The following is a 24,058-nucleotide window of genomic DNA, read 5'->3' as shown; positions in this document are numbered from 1 at the left end:
GAGCTCTGAAGCCCCGCTGGCTCAGTAGTTAAGAGCTCGACTGCTCATCAAAAGACTGGCCTGTCCTTGGAAACTCTATGGGGCAGTTCTACTCTGTCCTATAGGGTCACTATAGTCAGAATTGACTCCATGGCAATGAGTTTTAACAGAAGGGACCCCTGGTGGTGGAGTGGTTAAAGCCCTTGGGTGCTAATCAAAAGGTTGGCAATTCAAACACACCAGCTGCTCCTCGGGAGAAAGATATGACAGTCTGCTTCTTTAATGCTTTAAAGCCTTGAAAACCATATGGGGGGCAGTTCTACTCTGTCTACTCATAGGGTTGCTACGAGTCAAAATTGACTCGATGGTAGTGGATTTGGGTTTTGGTTATTCTCTAATAGCTCAGTTTCATCTATGGAGATCATCTTTTTAATCCATTTCAGATATTTATGGGATAATGTGAGGATGATTACCAGTTAGAAAAATTTTGGTTAAAGCCACAGTTGATTGTGTTATGCTTATTCAAGTTTTGCTCTAGACCAAAGAATTTAGAAATTGGAAACTGGATCGATAAGCTCTTCATTTTGGAAATCTTTTCTTTTGGGAAATCTGTAAAAGCTAGAGACAATTATAAGGTGTATGTTCAGAACACCCAAGAGAATAAATTTTCCAAAAGAAAATCTTGGCATTCCTGTATGTACTTGAAAGTAGTAAAACTAAATTTCTTTAAAATATTCTCAAAATGAGCCTTAGTTGACCTTAGACGCGTCTTCCTCAAAATTAGAGTTAATAAATGAGGTTCTAGCTTACCGGAACAAATTAGAAAAAGTATAATCTACATGAAAAGTAGTTCTGCTTTTCTTTGTTTTCTTCATGAAAATTCTTTCCTTTTTGACACAGGTTGACTAAGCAAATGGAGGAAAAATAAAGATGAGTCTGTCTCCAGCCATATCTAGCTTTCTCTTTTGAGTAACTTCAAGTTACTAGTATAATGAGTATATGTGTGTCCTTGTAATATAGTGGGTATATGTGTGCTTGCCTTCCAGCCTGTGCTACCGTTGTTCTCAATTGTGATACTCTATTCCATGGTGTACCACCACCCACTGGTTGGCTGGTTACTGCTGGAGATCTGAGCCCCTATTCTTCCTTGTATTTATGCTGCTCTTACTATTAGGGTCCAGGGAGCAGGAGGGATGAGAAATCTGCTTCCTACTCTCTACCAATCATGGATAACATGCCTTCACCAAGACCTACCAAGCCCCGGCTCCCAAACTCTGTGGTTCACACTTCCCTCCTTGGATTCACTTTCTGTTCCTAGACTGTTCCAGGGCTATTGAGAGTTTTTATAGCCACTCCCACTCTCCTTAATTAATTCATTAGTGAATTAATCATTTCTTGTATTTAGACATTCAGCAAATAGATTTGAGCATCTGCCTTGTGCAAGGCACTGTTAGATGCTAGGGATACAGGGGAAGGGAACAGGAGAGGGACATTTAAGAAGGAAAGGCTGACAGTAAATGACTAATCCTACAATTAAGTACTTAATTGTGAGCACGATAAATCCCACGAAGGAGCAGCATATAGCAAAGGGCTTGCCTCTGTCTCAAGGTTCATAAAAGCTTTCATGAGGTGGTGGGTGACGTTTGAGCTGAGTTACGAAGCATGGGTTGGAGGGAAGAAGGAAGGCATGGGGGAGACCATGCCAGGCAGAGGAAACAGCTTGCACAAGGGAAAGGCAGAGCCTTGTGTTCTTTTTGTTTCTTTATTTTATTGTACTCTAGATGAAAGTTTACAGAACAAACGAGTTTCTCATCAAAGAGTTAGTGCACACATTGTTCTATGACTTTGGTTAACAACTCCACAGGTCAACACTCACCTTTCTCAGCCCTGGGTTCCCTATTACCAGCTTTCCTGTTCCCTCCCGTGTTCCAGTCCCTGCCCCAGGGCTGGTGCGCCCCTTTAGTCTTGTTTTGTTCCATGGGTCTGTTCAATCTTTGGCTGAAGGGTGAACCTTAGGAGTGACCTCATTACTGAGCTGAAAGGGTTTCCGGGGACCATATTCTCAGGATTTCTCCAGTCTCTGTCAGGCCAACAAGTCTGGTCTTTCTTTTTGAGTTAGAATTTTGTTCTACATTTTTCTCTAGCTCTGTCCAGGACCCTGTATTGTGATCCCTGTCAGAGCAGTCAGTGGTGGTGGCCAGGCACCATCTAGGTTTACTGGACTCAGTCTGGTGGAGGCTGTGGTAGTTGTGGTCCATTAGCCCCTGGCATTCTTGGGAAACTGAAAGAAAGTCAGGGTAGGTGAAGTTGGGGAGTGAATGGAGATGAGGTGGTGAGACTTGCAAGGACGGATAATGTCAGGTCTTAGAGGACCTGTTAAAGACTTTAGTCTTCATCTTAAAAGCTATAAGGAATAGTTGGAAAAAATTTAATCACTTGGAGTGGGGTTGAGGTAGGGAGATGAGGGTGGGGAGGGGCAAACTTATTTCCCAGGCTCCCTTGCAATTTGATTCAGCCAGTGGGAGGGGCTGGCAGGCAATAGGAGGGCAGAATGAGGGTAAAAGCTGGATATCCCCTCTGCTTCAGCTTCAGGTGGCATCTACAGCAATCTCCTGGTCCTCTCTCCTTGGTGCCAGCTCTCACTCAAGTGATTCTGGCCCCTGGGCTCTGTTACTACCTCACTTTGTCACTTCAGCCCTAGAGAGGCTAGCAATCTTGTGCTGTTGCTAATCTCTGGGCTGCTTCACCCTCCTCTTGTGCCTTTTCAGCTCATCCAAGACCTTTATAAGTAGTTCCCCATGTTAAGATCCCGCTACTGAATTGCCAGGTCTCTGTGTAGCCCAAGCAGTTTGTGCTTGACTACTAACCCAAAGGTTGGTGGTTCAAACCCTACAAGTGGCACTGTGGAGGAAAGTCCTGGCTATCTGCTTCCATAAAGACCATAGTCAAGAAAATTCTGTACAGCATTGTTCTACCCTGAGACAGATGGGGTTGCCATGAGTTAGAATTGACTCAGTGGCATTGGGATTTCTTTGGTTACCGAATTGCCTGGCAGAGCTCCTGACTGCACTATGTCTAATACAGAGGATAGATTGAGGTAATGCCTCTGAAGTATTTAGGACAATGCTTGGCACATTGTAAGAGCTCAATAAATGATACTTAAAAAATGGACTCACTTTCTTCCCACATAAGCTCCCTGCTGTAATTTTCTCTGGCCAGAGGCCTGCACGCATCATAGCTCCTGAATCTCTGCCCACCTTCTCCTCCTTGAAGGTGGTCCAAGTCAATGGACTCAGGCTTCTGTCTGATTCATCCTTCTCTAGTCTTTCCAGGGTAATAGCTATATGAATTCTTCCCTACCATTTTGGACACATCACAATTTTATTTTTAATTTTCCAAAAATTCTTACTATGGCTTATACTGTCCTGCTTTATGCAGTCTCTTCCTGGCTTTTCAACCCCGCCCTCTGCCATTTTTCCCTTACTCACTTCATCCCAGTCCACACTGGCCTTTTTTCGGTTCTCTGCTTCCCTCAGGGCTTTGGCACACATTGTTCCCTTTTCTTGGAAAAGCTATCTCTGGGCTCCTTTCAGCCCAGTTCCTTCTCACAGCTCAGCCACCATTTAGCTCTTTCCCTTAGAGAGGCCATCACAGACCACCTTATCTCTTGTTGGTCCCGTCTGTTATTCTCTGCGACAGATGCTATCTGGATTCTTCATTGTACTTTTCGCAATGTATTCTGATTTTGCTTACTTGTTGATTACGTGGTTTCCAACTGCCTCCCTCTCTGCCTGCCGTAGTCACTAGACTACTGATTCCACCAGGACAGGATCCATGTGTGATATCTTCATCTGTGTAATCTCAGTGCCTAGCAAGATGCCTGGTGCAAAACAAGTTCTCAGTCAATGCATTCTGAACAAATGAATGTCTCATGTCAAGGTTCCCTAGAAGTCTAATACTGATCATTTCTGGGATTCACTCCTCTTCCTTACATTGGTACATGTGTTGTTCAGAAAGCCAAGCAGAAGCCTCCGGTCACCATTGCTCCTTGCCTGGGCCCTGCATGGTGCATTCAATGGTGGGAATCTGTGCTGGCAGTTCCACCTCCTCTACGACATGTGTGGCTGCTGGGAACTTTGCTGTGCTCCAGACTTCAGAAAATGACTTTTCACAGTCCTCTTACCCCTTACATCCTTCTGAGGACTTGCCATCTCCCAGGCCTTGCGTCCGAATGAGCTCAGGTCTGAACCACAATCTGCAGCTGCAAGCTTTGTTTCCCTGCAAGCCAATGCCCGGCTTCAACCTTCTTCTCAGGCAACCCCTCTGGCTCACACTATCCAGCTTGATTCCACAGGAAGAACAAAGACCCCAGTCAAGAAGCTTCTTATTTTTTGGCTCTCAATAACAAAAAGGCTCTTAATTGTAATTATTCGGCCTCCCTCAAGGGCTTAGGGAAACTCAAGACTCAAAATACAGAGCTGGGCTGCATTCTTGGGAGAAGGGAAAAAGATACCTTTTATTCCTTCAGAATGAGCTAACAGTTGTTATAAAAAAAAAATGATATGCAAGCAAATTTTTTTCTTCTTTTTATTGTGCCTTAAGTGAAAGTTTACAGTTCACATTAATTTCTCATACAAAAACTTACACACGCATGGTTATATGACCCTACTTGCTCTCCCTATACTGGGACAGCACACTCCTCCTCTCCACCCTGTTTTTCCCATGTCCACTCAACCAGCTCCTCTCCCCCTCTGCCTTCTCATCTCGCCTCTGGACAGGAGCTGCCCACTTAGTCTCATGTGGCAAGCAAATTTCTTAATTACCCTGCTCCACCAGTTATCCCATCCAGTGCCGCAGTTCCCTTCTAGAACTGGTGCCCTGCCCTGAGGCACAGCTGGTGGCTAGAAGTCTGAACGCCTACCTAGTTCCTGCCAGCCACCATTCCTGGGGGACTGAGCCTTGTCCCATGAACCCTCCTGGTCCCAGTGGATGTCTGGGTTGGACATGGGCTTTAAGCACTCTTTGGACAGTGTGTCTTAATATAACTGGCTTTGGTATCCAAGGATGCTTTCTCATTCCCCCTTCCATTTGGCTCTGCCCACCTTACTTTCCCCACCAAGCTGAGGTCCTGGCATGCCTTATACCTGAACATGAAGTCTATACCATTAAAAGACATGAAGTTTGGGCACAGTCTGGTCCTCTTTAAGACTTGGAAGCAAGTAGATACGTAAGGGAAAATATTACAGATTTTTTAGCTTGGGAACAATAGCTTGGTACTAAGGAAATAGTTGTTTGAGCCTGTAGGCTGAGTCCACTTTTCTTGGAGTATTCTGCTTTCTCTTGCGTACATATGTGATGGGTAATGCTTGAGATACTTACTGATGAAGATCAAAGACTACAGCTTTCAGTATGGATTACGCCTCAACATAAAGAATACAAAAATCTTCACAACTGGACCAATAAGCAACATCATGATAAATGGAGAAAATACTGAAGTTGTCAAGGATTTCATTTTATTTGGATCCACAATCAATGCCCATGGAAGCAGCAGTCGAGAAATCAAATGATGTATTGTGTTGGGCAAATTTGCTGCAAAAGATTTATTTAAAGTGTTAAAAAGCAAAGATGTCACCTTAAGGACTAAGGTGTGCCTGACCCAAGCCATAGTATTTCCAGTGGCCTCATATGCATGTGAAAGCTGAAGAATGAATAAGGAAGACCAAGAAAAATTGATGCCCTTGAATTACGCTGTTGGTGAAGAATACTGACTATACCATGGACTGCCAGAAGAACAAACAAATCTGTCTTGGACGAAGTACAGCCAGAATGCTCCTTAGAAGCAAGGATGGTGAGACTTCTTCTCTCTTTGGACATGTTATCAGGAGGAACCAGTCCCTGGAGAAGGACATCATGCTTGGTAACGAAGAGAGTCAGTGAAAAAGAGGAAGATCCTTGATGAGAAAGATTGACACAGTGGCTGCAACAATGGGCTCAAACATAGCAATGATTGTGATGATGGTACAGGACCAGGCAGGGAGTATTTCTCAACTTTCTTATTTCTTTCATGTTTTTGAGTTATGCTAGCAGCCGTATCTGTGCTCAAAATTAAATATGAGTCAGGAATGCATTTGGCTGCAAGTAACAGTGGTTTAAACAGATAGAGATTTAACACAAAATCTAGGGTGTGTGATTGGTGTTGGGTTTGGACATTAAGTTCATATCAAAGACAGAGCTAAGGGCAAAAAAAGTGAAAAAGCAGCAGTGCCAGTTGTGTTTGTTCCCTTTTACCTGGAAAGCAAAGCTTCTTCAGAAGCCCTTGAAGTTGGCTTTCTCTTAGGTCGCATTACCTAGAACTGGGTTACATGGTTACCTTGGCTGCAGAGACAATTGGCATATTAGGGAACAATATTATCATGATTGGCTTAGATATCTTGATTCATTCTTTGCTCAAGTCGGGGAAAGAGGTCACTCTGAACAAAGCCAGGCTTCTGTTAACCAGGAAGAAGTAAGGAATAGATACTGGATGGGCAGGTCTCAATGTGTGCCCCAAATCAACTAAGCAAATCTAGAAACCCCCAGGCCAATGAACTTGATGCATATTCTTGAAACTTTTTGAAATCAATTATAGTGAAACCTGTGAGAGCCGAAACTCTATGCAACTGCCTTGTTTTTCCAGGTCCCGTAAGTTGCCTGCCTTCGACAGGGTGCATTCTTACCACTTTCTATTGCTTGTTTTAATGGAAAATACTTGGATTTTCCTTCTCTGACTTATAGCGACCCTACGTAAAACAGAACAAAACACTACCCAGTCCTGCCCCATCCTCACAATCATTATTTTGCTTGAGCCCATTATTGCAGCCATTACGTCAATCCATCTCACTGAGGGTTTGCTTCTCTTTTGCTGACCCTTTACTTTACCAAGCATGATGTCCTTCTCCAGGGACTGGTCTCCCCTGATAACATCTCCAAAGTATGTGAGACACAGTCTCGCCATCCTTATCTCTAAGAAGCATTCTGGGTGTACTTCTTCTAAGGCAGGTTTGTTTGTTCTTCTGGTAGTCTATGGTATATTCGATATTCTTCACCAATACCATAATTCAAAGGCATCAATTCTTCTTCAGTCTTCCTTATTCATTGTTCAGCTTTCACATGCATATAAGGTGATTGAAAACACCATGGCTTGGGTCAGGTGCACTTTAGTCCTCAAAGAGACATCTGTGCTTTTTTTTTTTTTTTAACACTTTAAACAGGTCCTTTGCAACAGACTTGCCCAATACAATATGTCTGGATTTGTTGACTGCTGCTTCCATGGGCACTGATTGTGGATCCAAGCAAAACAAAATTCTTGACAACTTCAATATTTTTTCTGTTTATCATGATGTTGCTCTTGGTCTAATCGTGAGGATTTTTGTTTTCTTTATGTTGAGGTGTAATCCATACTGAAGGCTGTAGTCTTTGATCTTCATCAGTAAGTGCTTCGAGTCCTCTTCACTTTCAGCAAGCAAGTCCTCTTCACTGTCATCTGTGTAATGCAGGCTGTTAATGAGTCTTTCTCAAATCTTGATACCCCAACCTTTATATAGTCCCACTTTTCAGATTATTTGCTCAGCATACAGATTGAATAAATATGGTGAAAGGATACAACCCTGACACACACGTTTCCCAGTTTTAAACCATGCAATATCCCCTTGTTCTGTCCGAATGACTGACTCTTGGTCTATGTACAGGTTCCTCACGAGCACAATTAAGTGTTCTGGAATTCCTATTTAAAACGTTATCTATAATTTGTTATGATCCACACAGTTGAATGCCTTTGCATAGTCAACGAAACACAGGTAAAAATCTTTCTGGTATTCTCTGCTTTCAGCCAAGATCCATCCGACATCAACAGTGATATCCCCAATTCCACCTCCTCTTCTGAATCCGGCTTGAATTTCTGGTAGTTCCCTATCAATGCACTGCTATAACTGCTTTTGAATGATCTTCAGCAAAATTTTGATTATGTGTGTGAGATTAATGATATTGTACAATAATTTACACATTCTGTTGGATTGCCTTTCTTTGGAATGGCACACATATGGATCTCTTCCAATTGGTTGGGCAGGTAGCTATCTTCCAAATTTCTTGCCATAGATGAGTGAGTGCTTCCAGCATGGCATCCATTTGTTGAAATATCTCAATTGGAAATCCATCAATTCCTGGATCCCTGTTTTTCACAAATGTCTTCAGTGCAGCTTGGACTTCTTCCTTCAGTATCATCGGTTCTTGACCATATGCTACCTTCTGAAATGATTGAATGTTGTCCAGTTCTCTTTGGTACAGTGACTCTGTGTATTACTTCCATCTTCTTTTGATGCTTCCTGCATTGTTCAGTATTTTGCCCAGAGAATCCTTCAGAATTACAACTTGAAGCTTGAACTTTTCCTTCAGTTCTTTCAGCTTGAGAAATGCTGTGTGTGTTCTTCCCTTTTGGTTTTCTAACTCCAGGTCTTGGCACATGTCATTATATAATACATTACTTTGTCTTCTTGAACTGCCCTTTGAAATCTTCTGTTCAGCTCTTTTACTTCATCATTTCTTCCATTTGCTTTGGCTACTCTACATTCAAGGGCAAGTTTCTGACTCTCTTCTGACATCCATTTTGGTCTTTTCTTTCTTTCCTGTCTTTTTAGTGACCTCTTGCTTTCTTCACGTAAGATATCCTTGATGTCATTCCACAACTCATCTGGTCTTCAGTCATCAGTGTTCAATGCATCAAATCTGTTCTTGAGATGCTCTCTAAAATCAGGTGGCATATACTCAAGGTCATACTTTGGCTCTTGTGGACTTGTTCTAATCTTCTTCAGCTTCCACTTGAACTTGCATATGAGCAATTGATAATCTGTTCTGCAGGCAGCCCATGGCCTTGTTCTGACTGATGATACTGAGCTTTTCCATTGTCTCTTTCCACTGACGTAGTCAATTTGATTCCTGTGCATTCCATTTGGTGCGATCCAGGTGTATAGTTGCCATTTTTGATGATGAATGCAACACCATTCCTCTTTAATTTGTCCTCCCCAGTGTAGAAGACCATATGATTTTCCCATTCAAAATGGCCAATACCAGTCCATTTCAGCTCACTAATGCCTAGGATAATGATCTTTGTGTGTTCCATTTCATTTTTGACAATTTCCAATTTTTCCAGATTCATATTTCATACATTCCATATTCCTATTATTAATGGATGTTTGCAGCTCGTTCTTCTCATTTGGAGTGGTGCCATGTCAGCAAATTAAGGTCCAGAGAGCTTGATTCCGTCCATGTCATTAAGGTTGACTTGACTTTGAGGAGACAGCTCTTCCCCAGTTGTATTTTGAATGCCTTCCATTCTGAGGGGCTCATCTCTGGCGCTATATTAGACAATGTTCCGCTGCTATTTGTAAGGTTTTCACTGACTAATATTTCTTCAGAAGTAGACCTCCAGGTCCTTCTTCCTAGTCTGTCTTAGTCTAGAAGCTCAGCTGAACCTGTCCCCTTGGGTGACCCTGCTGGTATTTGAATACCAGTGGCATAGCTTGTAGCATCACAGCAACACACAAGCCCCCACAGTACAATAAACTGACAGATGTGTGAGTAGTCAATATGTAGGATGGCAGAAAAAAGATTAAAAATGTTCTTGAAAGACTGAAAAGTGGAAAATGGACTAAATAAAGCAATATAACATGTACAGAGATAGATGTGTATCATTTGCACAAGGGAAGAATGGGGAAAGCCTGGCTTTCTTGAAGCTTCTCTGCTGGTACAATCAGCAGGACCAGCTTTTGGCAGGATTTAGTCAGACACTCCTCACGAAGGTATAGACTCGAACATCCTGAAATATTACCCTAAAAACAAAGGTCAGCTAGTTTGGGTAATGGAAAGGCTGGAGTACTATACATGTACAATTTGTAGTGATGTCTGATGTCACTTTTCTCAGTCCTGAAATTAGCAACTTGTGTCCTCTCTCTTTTTTTCCTGATCATTCTGGCTAAAGTTTATCAATAGTATTGATTTTCTCCAAGAATCAGCTTTAATTTAAATGATTTTTTTCCCTACTGCTTTTTTTTTGTTTTTTATTTAATTAATTTCCACCCTTATCTTTATTATTTACTTTTTTTGTTTTGCTTACTTTGGGTTTAATTTGTTCTTTTCTATTTTTTTTTTTTAAGGTGGAAGCTGATGTCGATGATTTGAGAATTTCTTAAGAGGTGTTTTAGTGCAATAAATTTCCCTCTACATATTGCTTTAACTGCATCCCTCAAATTTTGATATGTTGTATTTTCATTATCATTCAGTTTATAATACTTTGTAATTTCTTTCCATTTGTCTTTCTCCTTTAAACTGTGATTTATTTAGAAGTGTGTTAGTTTCCAAATATTTAGAGGTTTTCCAGATAGCTTTAAATTCTTGATTTCTAATTTCCACTGTGGTCAGTTTTCCCATTATAAGAGAGAATAGATTTTATATGGAGTCTGGTGGGGCAATGGTTAAGAGCTCAGCTGCTAACCAAAAGTTTAGCAGTTCGAATCCACCAGCCGCTCCTTGGAAACTCTGTGGGGCAGTTCTACTCTGTCTATAGGGTCACTAGATATATTTTATGGCCTAGAATACGGTCTTAGTAAATGCCTGTGTGTACCTGAAAAGAATATGTATTTTTTTGTTGTTGAGTGGAATGTCCTACAAATATCAATTAGGACAAATTTGTTGATGTTGTAGTATATAAGCCTTGTATATCCTTACTGATTTTCTGCCTACTTGTTCTGTTAGTTATTAAGAGAGGGGTGGTGAAATTGCTGGCCGTAATTGTGGATTTCTCTACTCCTTGCAGTTCTGTTAGTTTTTGATTCATGCATTTTGAAGCCATGTTACTATATGTATACGTGTTTTGAATTGTATCTCTTCTTGATGAATTGACCCCTTTATCAATATGAGATGATCCTCCTTGTTACTGGCAATGTTTTGTATACTGAAATCTACTTTATATGATATTTATATAACCATTCCAGCTTTGAGTAGCATTAGCGTGATATAATTTTTACAAGCTTTTACTTTTAACCTATTTGTGTTTTTAAAGTGAGTTTCTTCTATATGATTTATGGCTGGGTTTTGCGTTTTTTCTCCAATCTGACAATCTCTGTCTTTTAGTTGGAGTGATCACTGACATGGTTGGATTTAAATCCACCATCTCACTTATGTGTTTTCTGTTTACCCATCTATTCTTTCTTTCCTTTTTCCTCATTTACTGTCTTCTTTTGGATTTATTGAATATTTTTTATGATTTTACTATTTTTTTTTGTTGATGTATTAGCGACAATTCTTTGTTTTGCTTATATAGTGATTGCTCTAGGAGTTAGAGTATACATCTTTAATTTATCACAGTTTACCTTCAAATAGGATACCACTTTAGCATAGTATAAGAAACTTACAACAGAATACTTCACCCTTTAGGGATTTTGTGCTATTGTCATAGATTTTATTTATACATTTTTATAACCCCCATAAAACACTGTTATTATTTTTGCATTAATACATCAGTTATTTTTTAAAGTGCTTTTGAAAATCAGAACTTTTTTTAAATTTACCTATATATTTATGATTTCTTAAGCCCTTAATTCTTTTCTGTCAATTTATATTTCCATTTGGTAGCATTTTCTTTCCAAGTATAGGATTTCCTCTAACATTTCTTGGTATGTGGATCTGCTGGTGATATATTCTATCAGCTTTTATATGTTGGAAAAAGTCTATTTTGCTTTGTTTTAGAAATACATGCATACACACATATATGTATATATACACATACATATACATGTTATATAGAAGAAAAAAAATCCCTTGCCATTGAGTCAATTCCGACTCATAAGGACCCTAGTTAACAGAGTAGAACTGCCTCACAGGGTTTCCAAGGAGCAGCTGGTGGATTTGAACTGCTGACCCTTTGGTTGACAGCCATAGCTCTTAAGCACTGCACCATCAGGGCTCCACATATTACATATGTATACATATATTTGGAGAAATAATTCTAAATTGACAGTTTTTTCTTTCTGTACTTTAAAGATGCTGCTTCATTGTATTCTGGTTTGCACATTTCTGATGAGAAGTCTGCTGTCATTCTTATCTTTCGTTCTCTGTATGATTGTTTTTTTTCTGATTGCTTTTTAAATTTTCTCTTTATCACTAGTTTTAAGCAATTTGATTATGATGTGCCTTGGTATAGTTTTCTTCATGTTTCTACTTGGAACTTCCTGGATTTGTGAGTTTATGGTTTTCATCAAATTTGGAAATTTTTCATCCATTATTTTTTTCAAATAGTTTTGTTCTCTTCTCTCTGTCCACTCCTCCTCTTCATCTTTTTTCACTTCCTTAGGTGAAAAAAGGGACTCCAATTTCATGTATATTAAGCTCACCTATGCTCTGTTTTTGGAAACCCTGGTGGTGTAGTGGTTAAGTGCTACGGCTGCTAACCAAAGGGTCGGCAGTTTGAATCCGCCAGGCGCTCCTTGGAAACTCTGTGGGGCAGTTCTACCCTGTCCTATAGGGTCGCTGAGTCGGAATCGGCTTGACGGCACTGGGTTTGGGTTTTTTTTGTATGCTCTGTATATTTTCTTTTTTCCCCTCCGTGTTTTATTTTGGATAGTTTCTATCTGCAATGTTTTCAAGTTCTTTAATCTTTTTTTCAGTAATTTCTAACTGCTATTAACCCCACACAGTTCTGTGTGTATACGTGTGCATGTTTTACAATTTTCAATTAAAAAAAATCGTTTCTAGTTGCTTGATTTGGCTATTTTATATTTTCTATTTCTCTACTTAACATGCTCGATCTTTACTGTTTTGAACACACATAGTTAAAATCACATTTTAAATGACTGTCTACTGATTCTGTCATTTCTGTAACTTCTCAGACTCTCTGGATTGATTTTTCTCCTCATTATGGTTCATACTTTCCTGATTCTTTTCGCATGGTGGGTACTTTTTGATTGGATGGCAGACATTGTGAAGTTTATCTTATTGGGTGCTGAGTCTTTCAATTTCCTATAAATATTTTTGGGTTTTGTTCTGGGACACAGTTATTTGGAAGAACCTTGATCCTTTTGGGAGTCTTTGAAGCTTTTTTAGGCAGGACTAGAGAGGCATTTACTCTAGGGCTAACTTTACCCCACTACTGATGCAAGACCTTCAGAGTCCTCAACCCAATGCCCAGTGAACTATAACATTTTCCAGTCTGAGTGATGGGATCAGGAACAATTTCTAGTCTTGCATGATCACTGGGAACCTTTCCACTCTGGTTAGTGGCAACAGGAACAATTCTCCACCCTGCGCAAGCATTGGTGATGGTTCTCTTTACTCTTTATGGGCAGTTCTTCCTCGGCCTTGGGTAGTTTCCTCGCATGCATGTGCTAACCAGTACTCAGCTGAAGACTGGAGTGAGACCTACTACACATCTCCAGAGCTCTTCTCTTCCTCTTTGAGGCTTTCTCCTGTGCAGAACTCTATCCTTCTGGCTCTAGCTGCCTTGGTTTCCCTGGTCTTCCAGTTCTATCTCCTCAACTCAAGGAATCTGCCTAACTTTTCTTGGGTTACACCTTTCCATACTGCAGCTTGGCAACTCCCTCTAAACAGTAAGATGAGGCAATAGTAGGGCCTACCACAGCTCATTTGTTTCCCCTCCTTCAAAGACCACTGTCCTACACTGCTGCCCAACGTCCATTGTCTGAAATCATTGTTATAGATATTTGGGCTGTTTTTTAAGTTGTTTTGGGCAGGACAGTGAATCCAGTCCCTGTTGCTCCATCTTGGCTGGCTAGACTGGATTACTATAAATTATTGTGGTTCTGTCTATAAAACAGATTGCTAAGAGTGTTGCCTGTTTCCAAAACGACTCTCATTTAGTAATCTGAAATACTCTCATTGCAATCTACATCCCCATCAGGTGCAGTAACTGTTGTGCAATGCCTGTCACATCAGAGTTGCCTGCAAAAGAATTTTTCATATGACAATCTAATATTCCATTCTGGCTTAAGTTATAACTCCTAAGATGCTCTCTAGACTTTGTTTCTTATTACTTTCTCTTCTTCAGTGACCTCATACCTTAAGACTTTCCTTTGTTTTCTCCCTTTTCCCCTCTGTTGGAGACCAGTAATCTGTTCATGAAATTTCATGATGTTTTGGGATTAGAATTTATCCTATTCTAGCCAGCATACCATCTTTGAGCACTTAGATGTGTGCTTGGAGCTCAAAGGGCTTGATGTGCGTGGGTTGAATAAAAACAGCATCCTTAACCTCAAGAAAACTCAAGATCTTTTTATACAAATAACTGCTCCTACTAATCACTCCTACTGTTTAAAAGAGGGGCACATCTGCATTTTAGGATGGATTTATATACAGAAGTAGAAAGTTCAAGCAAAGGAATTCTTGTTTTTCTTGTTGCTCCTTAGCTTCACCATGTGTTTATTGAGTGCTTGCTATAATTAGGACATTGTAGTGTTACCTTGGAGACTGAGGCATGTCACTGACATCGGTGGGTTTATAGTCTTGTGAAAGACTGACACAAATTGATAAATACTCAAGATGTGGTACTGCAGTAAATCTTTAAGATTTCCTAGGAAGACGTGATTATTGAGGGCTGGAGAGATTAGGGCAGCCTTAGAGAACTAGTTCAGGAAGGAAATTTGGAATTTAAGGCAGAGAGGCATGAGCAGAATTAGAAGTCAAAGAGCACATGGCTTGTCTAGGGACAAGGTTGAAAGGTTTAAGTGAAGGGATCCTGCTGGAGAATAATGGATGAGAAGTTGAGTCCTATCTGTGGAGACCTCACATGCCAGGCTAAGGCATTTGGATTCTGGGGAGCTATGGCTGTTTTTTGGTTGGGGTGCACATGTATAAAGATTTGTTTGGAATAGGCAGGGTGAGGGTCAGTGTGTACAGGAGGGACAAGGACTGGTGGGCAGTCTTGAGGCTGGGGACTATGTCTCAATCATCTTTGAATTCCCCAACCCTTGACTGCCTATAAAAAGTTATCATTTTTCCTTCTAAATTGTTAATGCTCTTGATAGCCGTTGGTACTGTCAATGGCATAATACATATTTTAAAGAACCACTCTCAACCCAGTGCTTCACTCTAAGGGCTGAAGGTTGAAAAAGTTGGAATCAAGAGTCTTTCAAACCTTATTTGTCTCCCTTTTAATTCCTCATTTTCCTCCTCAAAGAAAAAGGTACTCAGCCACCTTTTTTAGAAATTACACAACGTGGTTATTGGTAATCCCTCCCCCGCTAATAAATTCGCACCGTCTCACACATCTCGTTAAAAAGGACAGACCACACACATATACATAAACCCAGCCAGCCCACGCACACACTCCCAACATAGCCTAGCAGAGATGCAAACTCCCAGATGAGCAGAGCTCAGACACACACACACACACACACACACACACACACACACACACACACACACACACACACATTCTCTCTCTCTCACGTTATCCAACGCCTAGGCCAAAGAACCATTCGTGTAGACACGCAAACCTTACGCTTAGCGGCGCAGATACTCGCTTGTATGCACACATTCTACACAAAGACCCACCGCAGTGCGCACCTCATACCAGACCACCAGGGCCCCCAGGCCCCACCCCAGGCCCGGTCCGGGAGCGCCATCGCCAACACCGCCCTGACTCCAGCCTCCGGGCGCGCTAGGTGGTATCACTGCAGCGCGCCGCTTGCGTCATCAGGGCGCGACATTGCAGCAGGCACCCGGCTGAGACTTGAAGCGTGAGCAGCTGCAGCCACTGAAGCCAGAGAGAGGCTGGTGTGAGAGCCGTGGGAACGGGTGCGGGCTGCGGGAGGCTGCTTGGTGCCGGGAGCGCCAGGAGCGCCAGGACAGGTGCGTGGTCACCCTTCCCCGCAGGACTTGGTGCGACTCTTGCAAGTCGCCGGGGGCTGTCCGTGTTCCCCTTCCCCCTGCCCCCGAGCTGTGCCCCCCATCTCTCTCCCCTAGAAATGGGCGGGCTTGTGGCGGAGTTGGGGTCGGGATTGTTCACTCCCCAGGGAGCCCAGACAGTAGCATGGATGCATCCTAAGCACCTAAAGGGGCCGGGGCGCCCCCAGCTCCGTGTCTCTGAGGGTATTGTTTTTGTCATTGAAGCAGCAGGGATGCTCAGAGCAGCTGGTGCTGGGTATAATCCAAAGACAGCAGTCACCATTGCTTGGACTGAGCGCTCACTGTGTGTCAGACTCAATGCCGGGGGCTTTGTATGTATTCTGCTCTCCCAGCAACCCAGGAGAAAAAATCTGTCATATTATCCCCATTTTCGAAAAGGGGAAACCTAGGCATAGAAGTTAACCAACTTGCCCAAATTCCCGCAGCTGTTAAGCGGTGGTGGGTTTGTCTGACATCTGAGCTCACCCTCCTGTACCTTGCAGAGCCCATAGCTGGCTATCTGCATCCCACGCTGCCTGATTCCTCTGCCTTTTTTTTTTTTTTCACTCTACGACCTTGGGTAAACCCTGTGGGAAAGAGGAGGAGCCAACCGTGGACTTCCTATCGGCACAAGTCTTTTTCTTCTTCCCCTCCTCCCCCAATCCTCCTTTCCATGTTGAGTCTTCATAGTCTGAGGCTGCAGAGGGCTCCCTCTGTTGTAGGGACATTTTACGCTGGAAATTGATAGCGAAGTGCCGAGATTTTGTTTTATAATATGTAAGAACTTTCAAGCCAAGTGCTTTGCTTTACAATTCTGTCCCCTCTCCTAGTACTTTAGATTGTTAAGTATGTTAACTAGTAAAAGATGTGCAGTTATGCCGGTTGTAACAGTTTCCTTGCAGATCCATAAAGGGATTGTAAAGAAATCAGAATATGCCATTCAGGGAACGCTGTTAATCTGGATATGAACTTTCAGAGTTTTGAAAGAATAATTTCAGGCCATATGAGAATGGGGCAAAAGCTAAAAAACAGTTTGACAACAGAGATGTTAGAAAGCTTTTACATTTTAGGTTAATATCCACTCTCTTTAGGAGCTCACTATCAATGAACATTTTCTCTTAGAAAAGACTTTGTGAAAATGGTGAAAAGCTCTAAATCAAAATAGTATGCTTTTGTTTTGGAGCTTTCTGGATGTATTAAAAGTATAAATATTATTTCTTTTAAGGCATATGGAAGTCAAGAGCTTAATTCAGTTTAAGTGGGAAACTTGAGAGCTGTCCAAATTGCCTTTACCCATTTCACAATGAAAAGTACGAACAACCCAAAATTCCTGACACATAATTTTTTTAAATGATCTACTTTTGTGCATATATGTAACATGTATTTAACTAAATAAACACATGACTTAATTCTCTGAGGAACTATTTAATTATTAACACAAATGAAATAATTCTTTGTTGTATACTTGAAATAAACCGTTATTTATACTTGGATTCCCCTGGGTGGTACAATAATGGGCTTGGATGCTTAGTGAAAGGTTGTAGGTTGAAGTCCACCCTTAAGTGCCTCAGAAGAAAGGCTTGGCAATCTACTTCTGAAAAATCAGCCATTGAAAACCGTATGGAACACAGTTCTACCCCGATACACGTGGTGTTGCCATGAGTTGGAATCTACTTGAAGACGACTGATTTTTGGACTGGTACCCTTGCAAATGACTGATTAATAGTTGGTTTGTTTGTTTAATCTATGTTTAGAAAGCCTAAGGATACAAAAAAAAAATTTTTTTTTTTTGGTATGGCAATGTAAACCCATCAAAGTCAGGTTTTACAGTTTTGACTCTACAGTATTGTGAAAGTCTGCCAGTTGTTCATTAGATATCCTATCATGGAGCAAAATAATGTAGAAGTCAGAAATCTGAGTTTTGAGATTTACCTCATTGAATGCATCTTTCATTTAAATGGTATACATTTTTCGTAGCACATGATTTGGGAGTTACACTTTGAGACATGGATGAATCTGCACTGACCCTTGGCACTATAGATGTTTCTTACCTGCCAAATTCATCAGAATACAGTGTTGGTCGGTGTAAGCATACAAGTGAGGAATGGGTAAGTTGAAGGTAACAGTTAAGAACATTCAACTTAAAAGTATTCATTTTAATGTTGCAAATGAAGGTGGAAATACTGCCTGCAACAGAGTATCAAAGAGAGGTTAATAACTACAGAACCCTTAGAAGCTGTGTGTATGACATCTAATAAGATTTTAAAAATTCTTATGATATTATGTTAATTAAAAAAATGTTAATTAGGAAGGAACAAATTAGGTAGAAAATTTAAATCCAGTGATTACGTTAAAAAGCAAAACACTTTTGCGTAAGGGGGTGGGGGAGGACAACCTAGAATGTTACTAGTGGTTGCTTTTGGGTAGTGAGATGAGGAAACTTTTGTTCTTTCTCTCAGTATCTAGTTTTCTTATTTTTTGATAAACATGTATTTTGTAATGGAAATAAACGTTATTTTAAAAACATTAAAAATGGTAAATAAATTGTAGTATGAATCTAGTGCAAAAGACATGCATTTTCCGGTATTGTTTCCCCTATATCAGCATAACAACTATAAGGCATGTGTTATGTATTATCTCAGACACCACCTGCTTTGTATAAAAAATAAGGATGGCATTTCTGTGTTGCTTATTTTTGAGGTTTTATCAGTGGAATTTGAGCAACTGATAAGCTCAAAGTTAAGGGAAAAATGTTTAAAGAAGAAGTTTGACCGTAATTGGACAGTGCAGCTATTACTTAAACACCAGCCTTTAAACCGTCTTGATAAGATAAAGAAATGTTGTTTACATTTACCTTGGTTTTCATTTCAAGTAAAATCTTTAAAGCTGTAGGATAACAACTTGCTCAAAGTCTCAGACCTTTGTCATTCTATCATGGAAGTGTGTGATCTAAGAGGGAGCAAGTGTAACCCTTAGCACAGGAATCCTGGTGTTTGAATTTATTCATCGCGCTGCTGCCACAATTCTGTTTGACCTTCTACAATGTAGTTTTTAAACTTTTGAGCGCAGCTTTGAATATGCAGCCATTACTACTAGCTAATACCTTTCTTAGGTGCTCAAGTTTTGCTTATGTGCCAGGCTTTGTTCCAAGTGGTGATCTTAGTGGGAGTAACCTGGATGAAACTCACCATCTGAGGCATGCATGCTTATGCTCCCAGAAGAAAACATTGTAGCATGTTTCTCTTCTATTTCAAAACTCTTAGTTTCAGCATTCAAATGAACAAATATAATACTCTTGCCATTTTTAGACACTTTTTTTTTTTTTTAATGTTTATTAGGGTGAGTATAGTTTCAGACCCACTGTCTTCAGATCTGCGACTTTAAAATGGAAAGAAAGCCTAATGGGCCGGAAAAGGCCATTTGTTGGCCGATGTTGTTATTCCTGCACTCCGCAGAGCTGGGTAAGAATGTTACTGCTTTTGACTTTAATAAGCAAAGGGAAATGCGTGACATGTGTGTCAGACTTTGTGTGACTTTGTTATTGTGTAGCCTTAATGGACTAAATTCAGTTTTAGAATTTAGGCCTATATTTATTATCCAGATATTCCAAGTAAAGTTGATTTACTGTTTCCATTCATTTATTCAGTAAATACTGGGTCCTGTAGTTGAGGCTAGGTAATATTCTGGTTCCTTTCTATATCTAGCATGACTTTAGGGGGATGGTAGATCATACTTTCAGTTAACTTCCAAAGAGTTGGGGGAAACCTGTCGTGTAACTTCTACATGTTGCACAACTTCAGCATTTAACCTTAAAATCCTAGCAAGATGAGCTGGAGCTAACTAGATGGAATAAGCATTTAAAGTGTTGGCTTTGCTTTGCCCTTCCTTTTGCCAAATTCTGTTCCTGGGTAGTGTCTGTTGACTTCGTGGTAGTGAAGAATGAACGCTAAAATGTTAGGATGAAGATTTAAGAAAGAGAGAGAGAGAGAGAGAGTGTGTGTGTGTGTTATTCGTATTTTGGTGAAAAAACACAAGCCATGTGAAACCTTCCATGTTACAGTGCGGCATTTGTGAAGTCTATTGGATGATGGGAAACCCTGGTGGTGTAGTGGTTAAGTGCTATGGCTGCTACCCAAGAGATCGGCAGTTCGAATCTGCCTGACGCTTCTTGGAAACTCTATGGGGCAGTTCTACTCTGTCCTGTAGGGTCACTCTGAGTCAGAATTGACTCGATGGCAGTGGGTTTTGGTTTTATTGGATGATGAGTATGCTTTTGATGGCAGTTGAGGAGAGGAATGAGTTAGGACAGGATTGTAGAATCTAATGAGGCTTTGTTTCAAGGCAGTGGAGTTGCCTTTTAAAAGGTACACCTGGACATAAAGATCTCTGTGGAATGGGCTGGTTAATAGGACATAGAAATTCCGCCATTTTTAAGTGCCTGTCATTTATAGAGGTTGCCTGTAACCTGTGAGAATAGCTAACTGCACTGTGTCAGTTTTCAACTCAGGTTTGGCTTGGCAGGAGGCAGAATTCTTACTCTGGTATGAAGGGATTTGCTAACATGGGAGAGATTTGTGTGGAATCCAGGCAGTTTATGTTAAATGATCAGGTCTGCGCAAGAATGTCTTGATATAAATATAGTTTCTTAAAAATCATAAGTGCCTTCTTACAAGAATTTGGTAGAATTGGAGGATCATGGAAATTTGTAGTCTAGGAGCAAGGCCGGTTGAGATGAAAAGGCCAGTGGAAATAAATATTTAGATAGAAGGTCATGTGGCTTTTCTTTGTAGATCTGGCCTTTTATCCAATTCTAATTTTGAATGTTTAAAAGACCAAAACAATACATTAACTATAATGTGTTCTTCTTGAGTCAGAAGAGAGTATAAGAAATTATTTGGTGGTGGTTCTGGTTTGACGTGAAATAGGTGGTTAGTATAACAGATAACTGATTTTTGCCTAAACGTAGTGCCTGGTGAAGCTGAATTTGGTCTTGAATTGCTTCAGTGGCTGTTCATTTAAAATAATTTTTACTTGAAAATATTCTTATAGTAACTTTTGATATTTGCTACCTTTTCTCTGAAATCCTATTTTTTTCTTCTTTAAAGAGATTTCACTTAAGTATTTTTACATCTTTAGTTGAGGGCACATTATGCTTTCTCAGCATTTATTTGTGGCAATTTTACCTTTTGCCCACATCGACAAAGCTGTAGACTTTCTGTCTTTCAAGGTTATGTGGAAAGAGGGTGACCTTTAGCCATATATTTTCTCATTAAGTGGGCAGTCATTTTAGGGAATGAAAAGAGCAGACTCTTTGGAGCAAGATCTGGGATTGAATCCTGAACCCTGGCTAGCCTCTGTTTTCTTATCTTTAAAATGGGGCTAATAATTCTTATGTGTTAGGATTATTGGAGGGTTGGTAATCTTGCAATAACTGCATGGTTCTTAGCATAGTACCTAGCGTTTCGGGAACACTAAAATCTCCAGTATTCCTGTCAATGACTTACGCTACCTGGAGCTTCAGGTCTTTCAGGGTGGGGTAAAGGGTTGGAAGCGGAGAGACACTATTTCCTTTGCAAGGTTTAAGGATTAATTTTGAGTTTGTGACCTTCGTGGAAGGCTAAACAGTACTTTTCAATAAAATAATTTTTCCTTATTGCTTAGGTTTATGGAGCAATGCTGAACTTTTATGTTTGAATTTTAAGTCATTTCAAAATGGTAATGTTAGCTCTTCACCACTAATACCATTGTATATTTATGTCTACATTTATTTTGTTTTATATAGGAGAAATTCTTCAACCCCAGTATCCCATCGTTGGGTTTGCGGAATGTTATTTACATCAATGAAACTCACACAAGGTAAAAAGATGTTTCTTATACTTTTAGTAAATCGCAGAAGAAATACTGCATAACAGTCAACACTCTCGAAGATGAATCTCTTTTATGTCTTACAAGTTAACAGGATATAACCTTCTGACACAAGAGACTTTATCTGAAAATTGTAAAGAACAGTAACATCCTGAGGGGCCTATTACTATTATCACTGATGTAATTATTTAATACATACTTTCATAATGGTGTAGATGTCACAGCTTTAATTTATTCATATATTGATTTTGTGTCTGATATGTGTCAAAGTGTGATAAAGATTTGTGTGAAGAGAGGCATGGGTTTGAATGTCTTATGACCCATCATGGCTGTTTTATATTTGAAATTTATAACTGATTTAATTGACTCACCAGCAGTGGGTTATTTATTTATTTTTGAAAATGTAGGGTAGAGCCCTGGTGGCACAGTGGTTAAGAGCTTGGCTGCTAACCAAAAGGTTGGCAGTTTGAATCCATCAGGCTCTCCTCGGAAACCCTATGGTGCAGCTCTACTCTGTCCTGAAGAATTGCTATGAGCTGGAATCCACTCGATGGGGTTTGTTTTTTGGGGGGGTTAATCCATAGGGTATTAAAAAATATTTCCCTCTATCGAACAAACATGCTTTAACTTATTACTTGCTTAAGACTTTCTTAGAATTCCTACTTCTAAATTTCCAGCATGTGAGGAAAGGCTGGTAGGCTCCAGAATTAGAGAAAAGGAGCTTTGTTCTGTGAATTGAGAAAAAGCATAGGGAAGGAGGGTAGAAAGGTTGTGTTCGTGTCTATGTGGCAAGAGGGAAGCAGCAACCAAAAATGCTACCAGTCCTTATAATTCTAAAAGTAGATGCTTGCAGGAGGCAAAGAGTAGGCTAATATGATGAAAAATACTTGAAATTCTCTGAAAAATGGATCAGAAGTCAAATACTTAAATTTGAACCCTTTCAGATATTACCTCTCATGTTTCAAGGATGTTGTTGTTGTCAGGTGCCATCAAATCGTTTTCCACTCATTATGATCCCATGTTACAGATTAGAACTTCCCCTAGGGTTTTCTTGGCTGTAATCTTTACTGAAGCAGATCGCCAGGTCTTTTTTCCACTGAGCAGCTGGGTGGGTTTGAACCACCGACCCTTCACTTACCAGCTAAGTGCTTAACCATTTGCACCACCGGGGCTCCTTATTTTGTTGATGTAAGGTCATAAATAAATATTATAATACCTGTGTATATGTATTAGTTAACTTGCTTTGGTTTTTATATAACTAAAGTCAAGGGATATAGTTTTTCCTATTTCTAGGCTGCCTTTGTCTTTCACTTTGTGTTTTAAGTTTAAGGGACAAAGAAGAGACTGTGGTTCATTGATTTTTTTATATTTTTTCCTTCTTTTTCTCAGTTCCCATGATTAAGATCCTAAGAAAAAGCATCTCATAAAGTCTCTCCTTCTTTGTGTAAATAGATATTTTACATATAAAAGCCAAAGGGATTATTTGTTGTCCTCAATTGGAGACAGTTAAAAAAAATAGCATGTGATACACTAACTAGGCAATATGAAACTTCTGTGCGATGCAGTAAGCTGCCTGTTGCAGTCTGCAGTTGAGTTGCTTATTTGGCCCTTCTATGTGTTACATGAGGCAAAGCCTAAACATTTACACACACACACACACACACACATATTCTTTCAGTCTTCTATTCCAAAGGGATTTTATGAAGAGCTTGGACTTTGTACATTCCAATAATCATTCTGAACATGTTCACTGAAGGAAGAGTTTAGAATCAAATGCTTAAGATATTGGGCCAAGTTTTCAAAGGATTGAGATAAGAAGAAGAAAAAGAGCATGAAGGAGAGATAAAAGAGCAAGTGATTGATAAACACTTCCTCAGTAGAGGGCTTTTGGATCTTTTCAGCATTAATGAATTTTTATTTGAAATCTTCAACTGTTTATGAGTATGTCATTATGAGGGAAATGATAATGAAGCATTATATAATTATTACATGTGGTTTCAAATCATTGCACAGTGAAGGCTTGGAGCATTCTTATTCTGAGATCTGCCTCCCAGCCTCACACCATACCCCTACCCAGGTTTCTCAAAACACCACATAGCTGCTGTCGCAAAGGGAATATGCTGTCCCTTAGGTATGTTGAATATGTGAAAAAAAAAGAAAGAACCTGTGGCTTCATGAAGCCAGACTACAAATATCCAGACCACAGGGCAGTTATCCTGGACTTCCCTCAATTGATCGAGAATTTGAGGGTCAATGATCATTTTTTTTTTTAATAATAGGAAAC

General features: G+C 40.2%; 1 protein-coding gene across 2 annotated transcripts in view; it reads left to right on the top strand.

The window, feature by feature from the left end:
• GPAM (glycerol-3-phosphate acyltransferase, mitochondrial) overlaps positions 1–24,058 on the top strand; it is a 74,031-nt gene that overhangs the window by 22,282 nt on the left and 27,691 nt on the right. The window contains exons 1-4 of one of the 2 annotated variants that reach the window (XM_049855588.1): positions 15,749–15,873; positions 17,887–18,017; positions 19,248–19,370; positions 21,692–21,765. In XM_049855588.1, coding sequence (XP_049711545.1) covers positions 17,916–18,017; positions 19,248–19,370; positions 21,692–21,765 — 299 coding nt within the window. In that variant the 5' untranslated portion in view covers positions 15,749–15,873; positions 17,887–17,915. Of the gene's footprint in view, positions 1–15,748; positions 15,874–17,886; positions 18,018–19,247; positions 19,371–21,691; positions 21,766–24,058 lie in introns of those variants that run through there. The other variant, XM_049855589.1, reaches the window with a different exon arrangement.

This window comes from Elephas maximus, chromosome 16, assembly GCF_024166365.1.
Source record: "Elephas maximus indicus isolate mEleMax1 chromosome 16, mEleMax1 primary haplotype, whole genome shotgun sequence".
NCBI lineage: Eukaryota > Metazoa > Chordata > Mammalia > Proboscidea > Elephantidae > Elephas > Elephas maximus.
The sequence above is the reverse complement of the archived record's forward strand: the minus strand, read 5'-3'. Positions and strand labels throughout refer to the sequence as shown.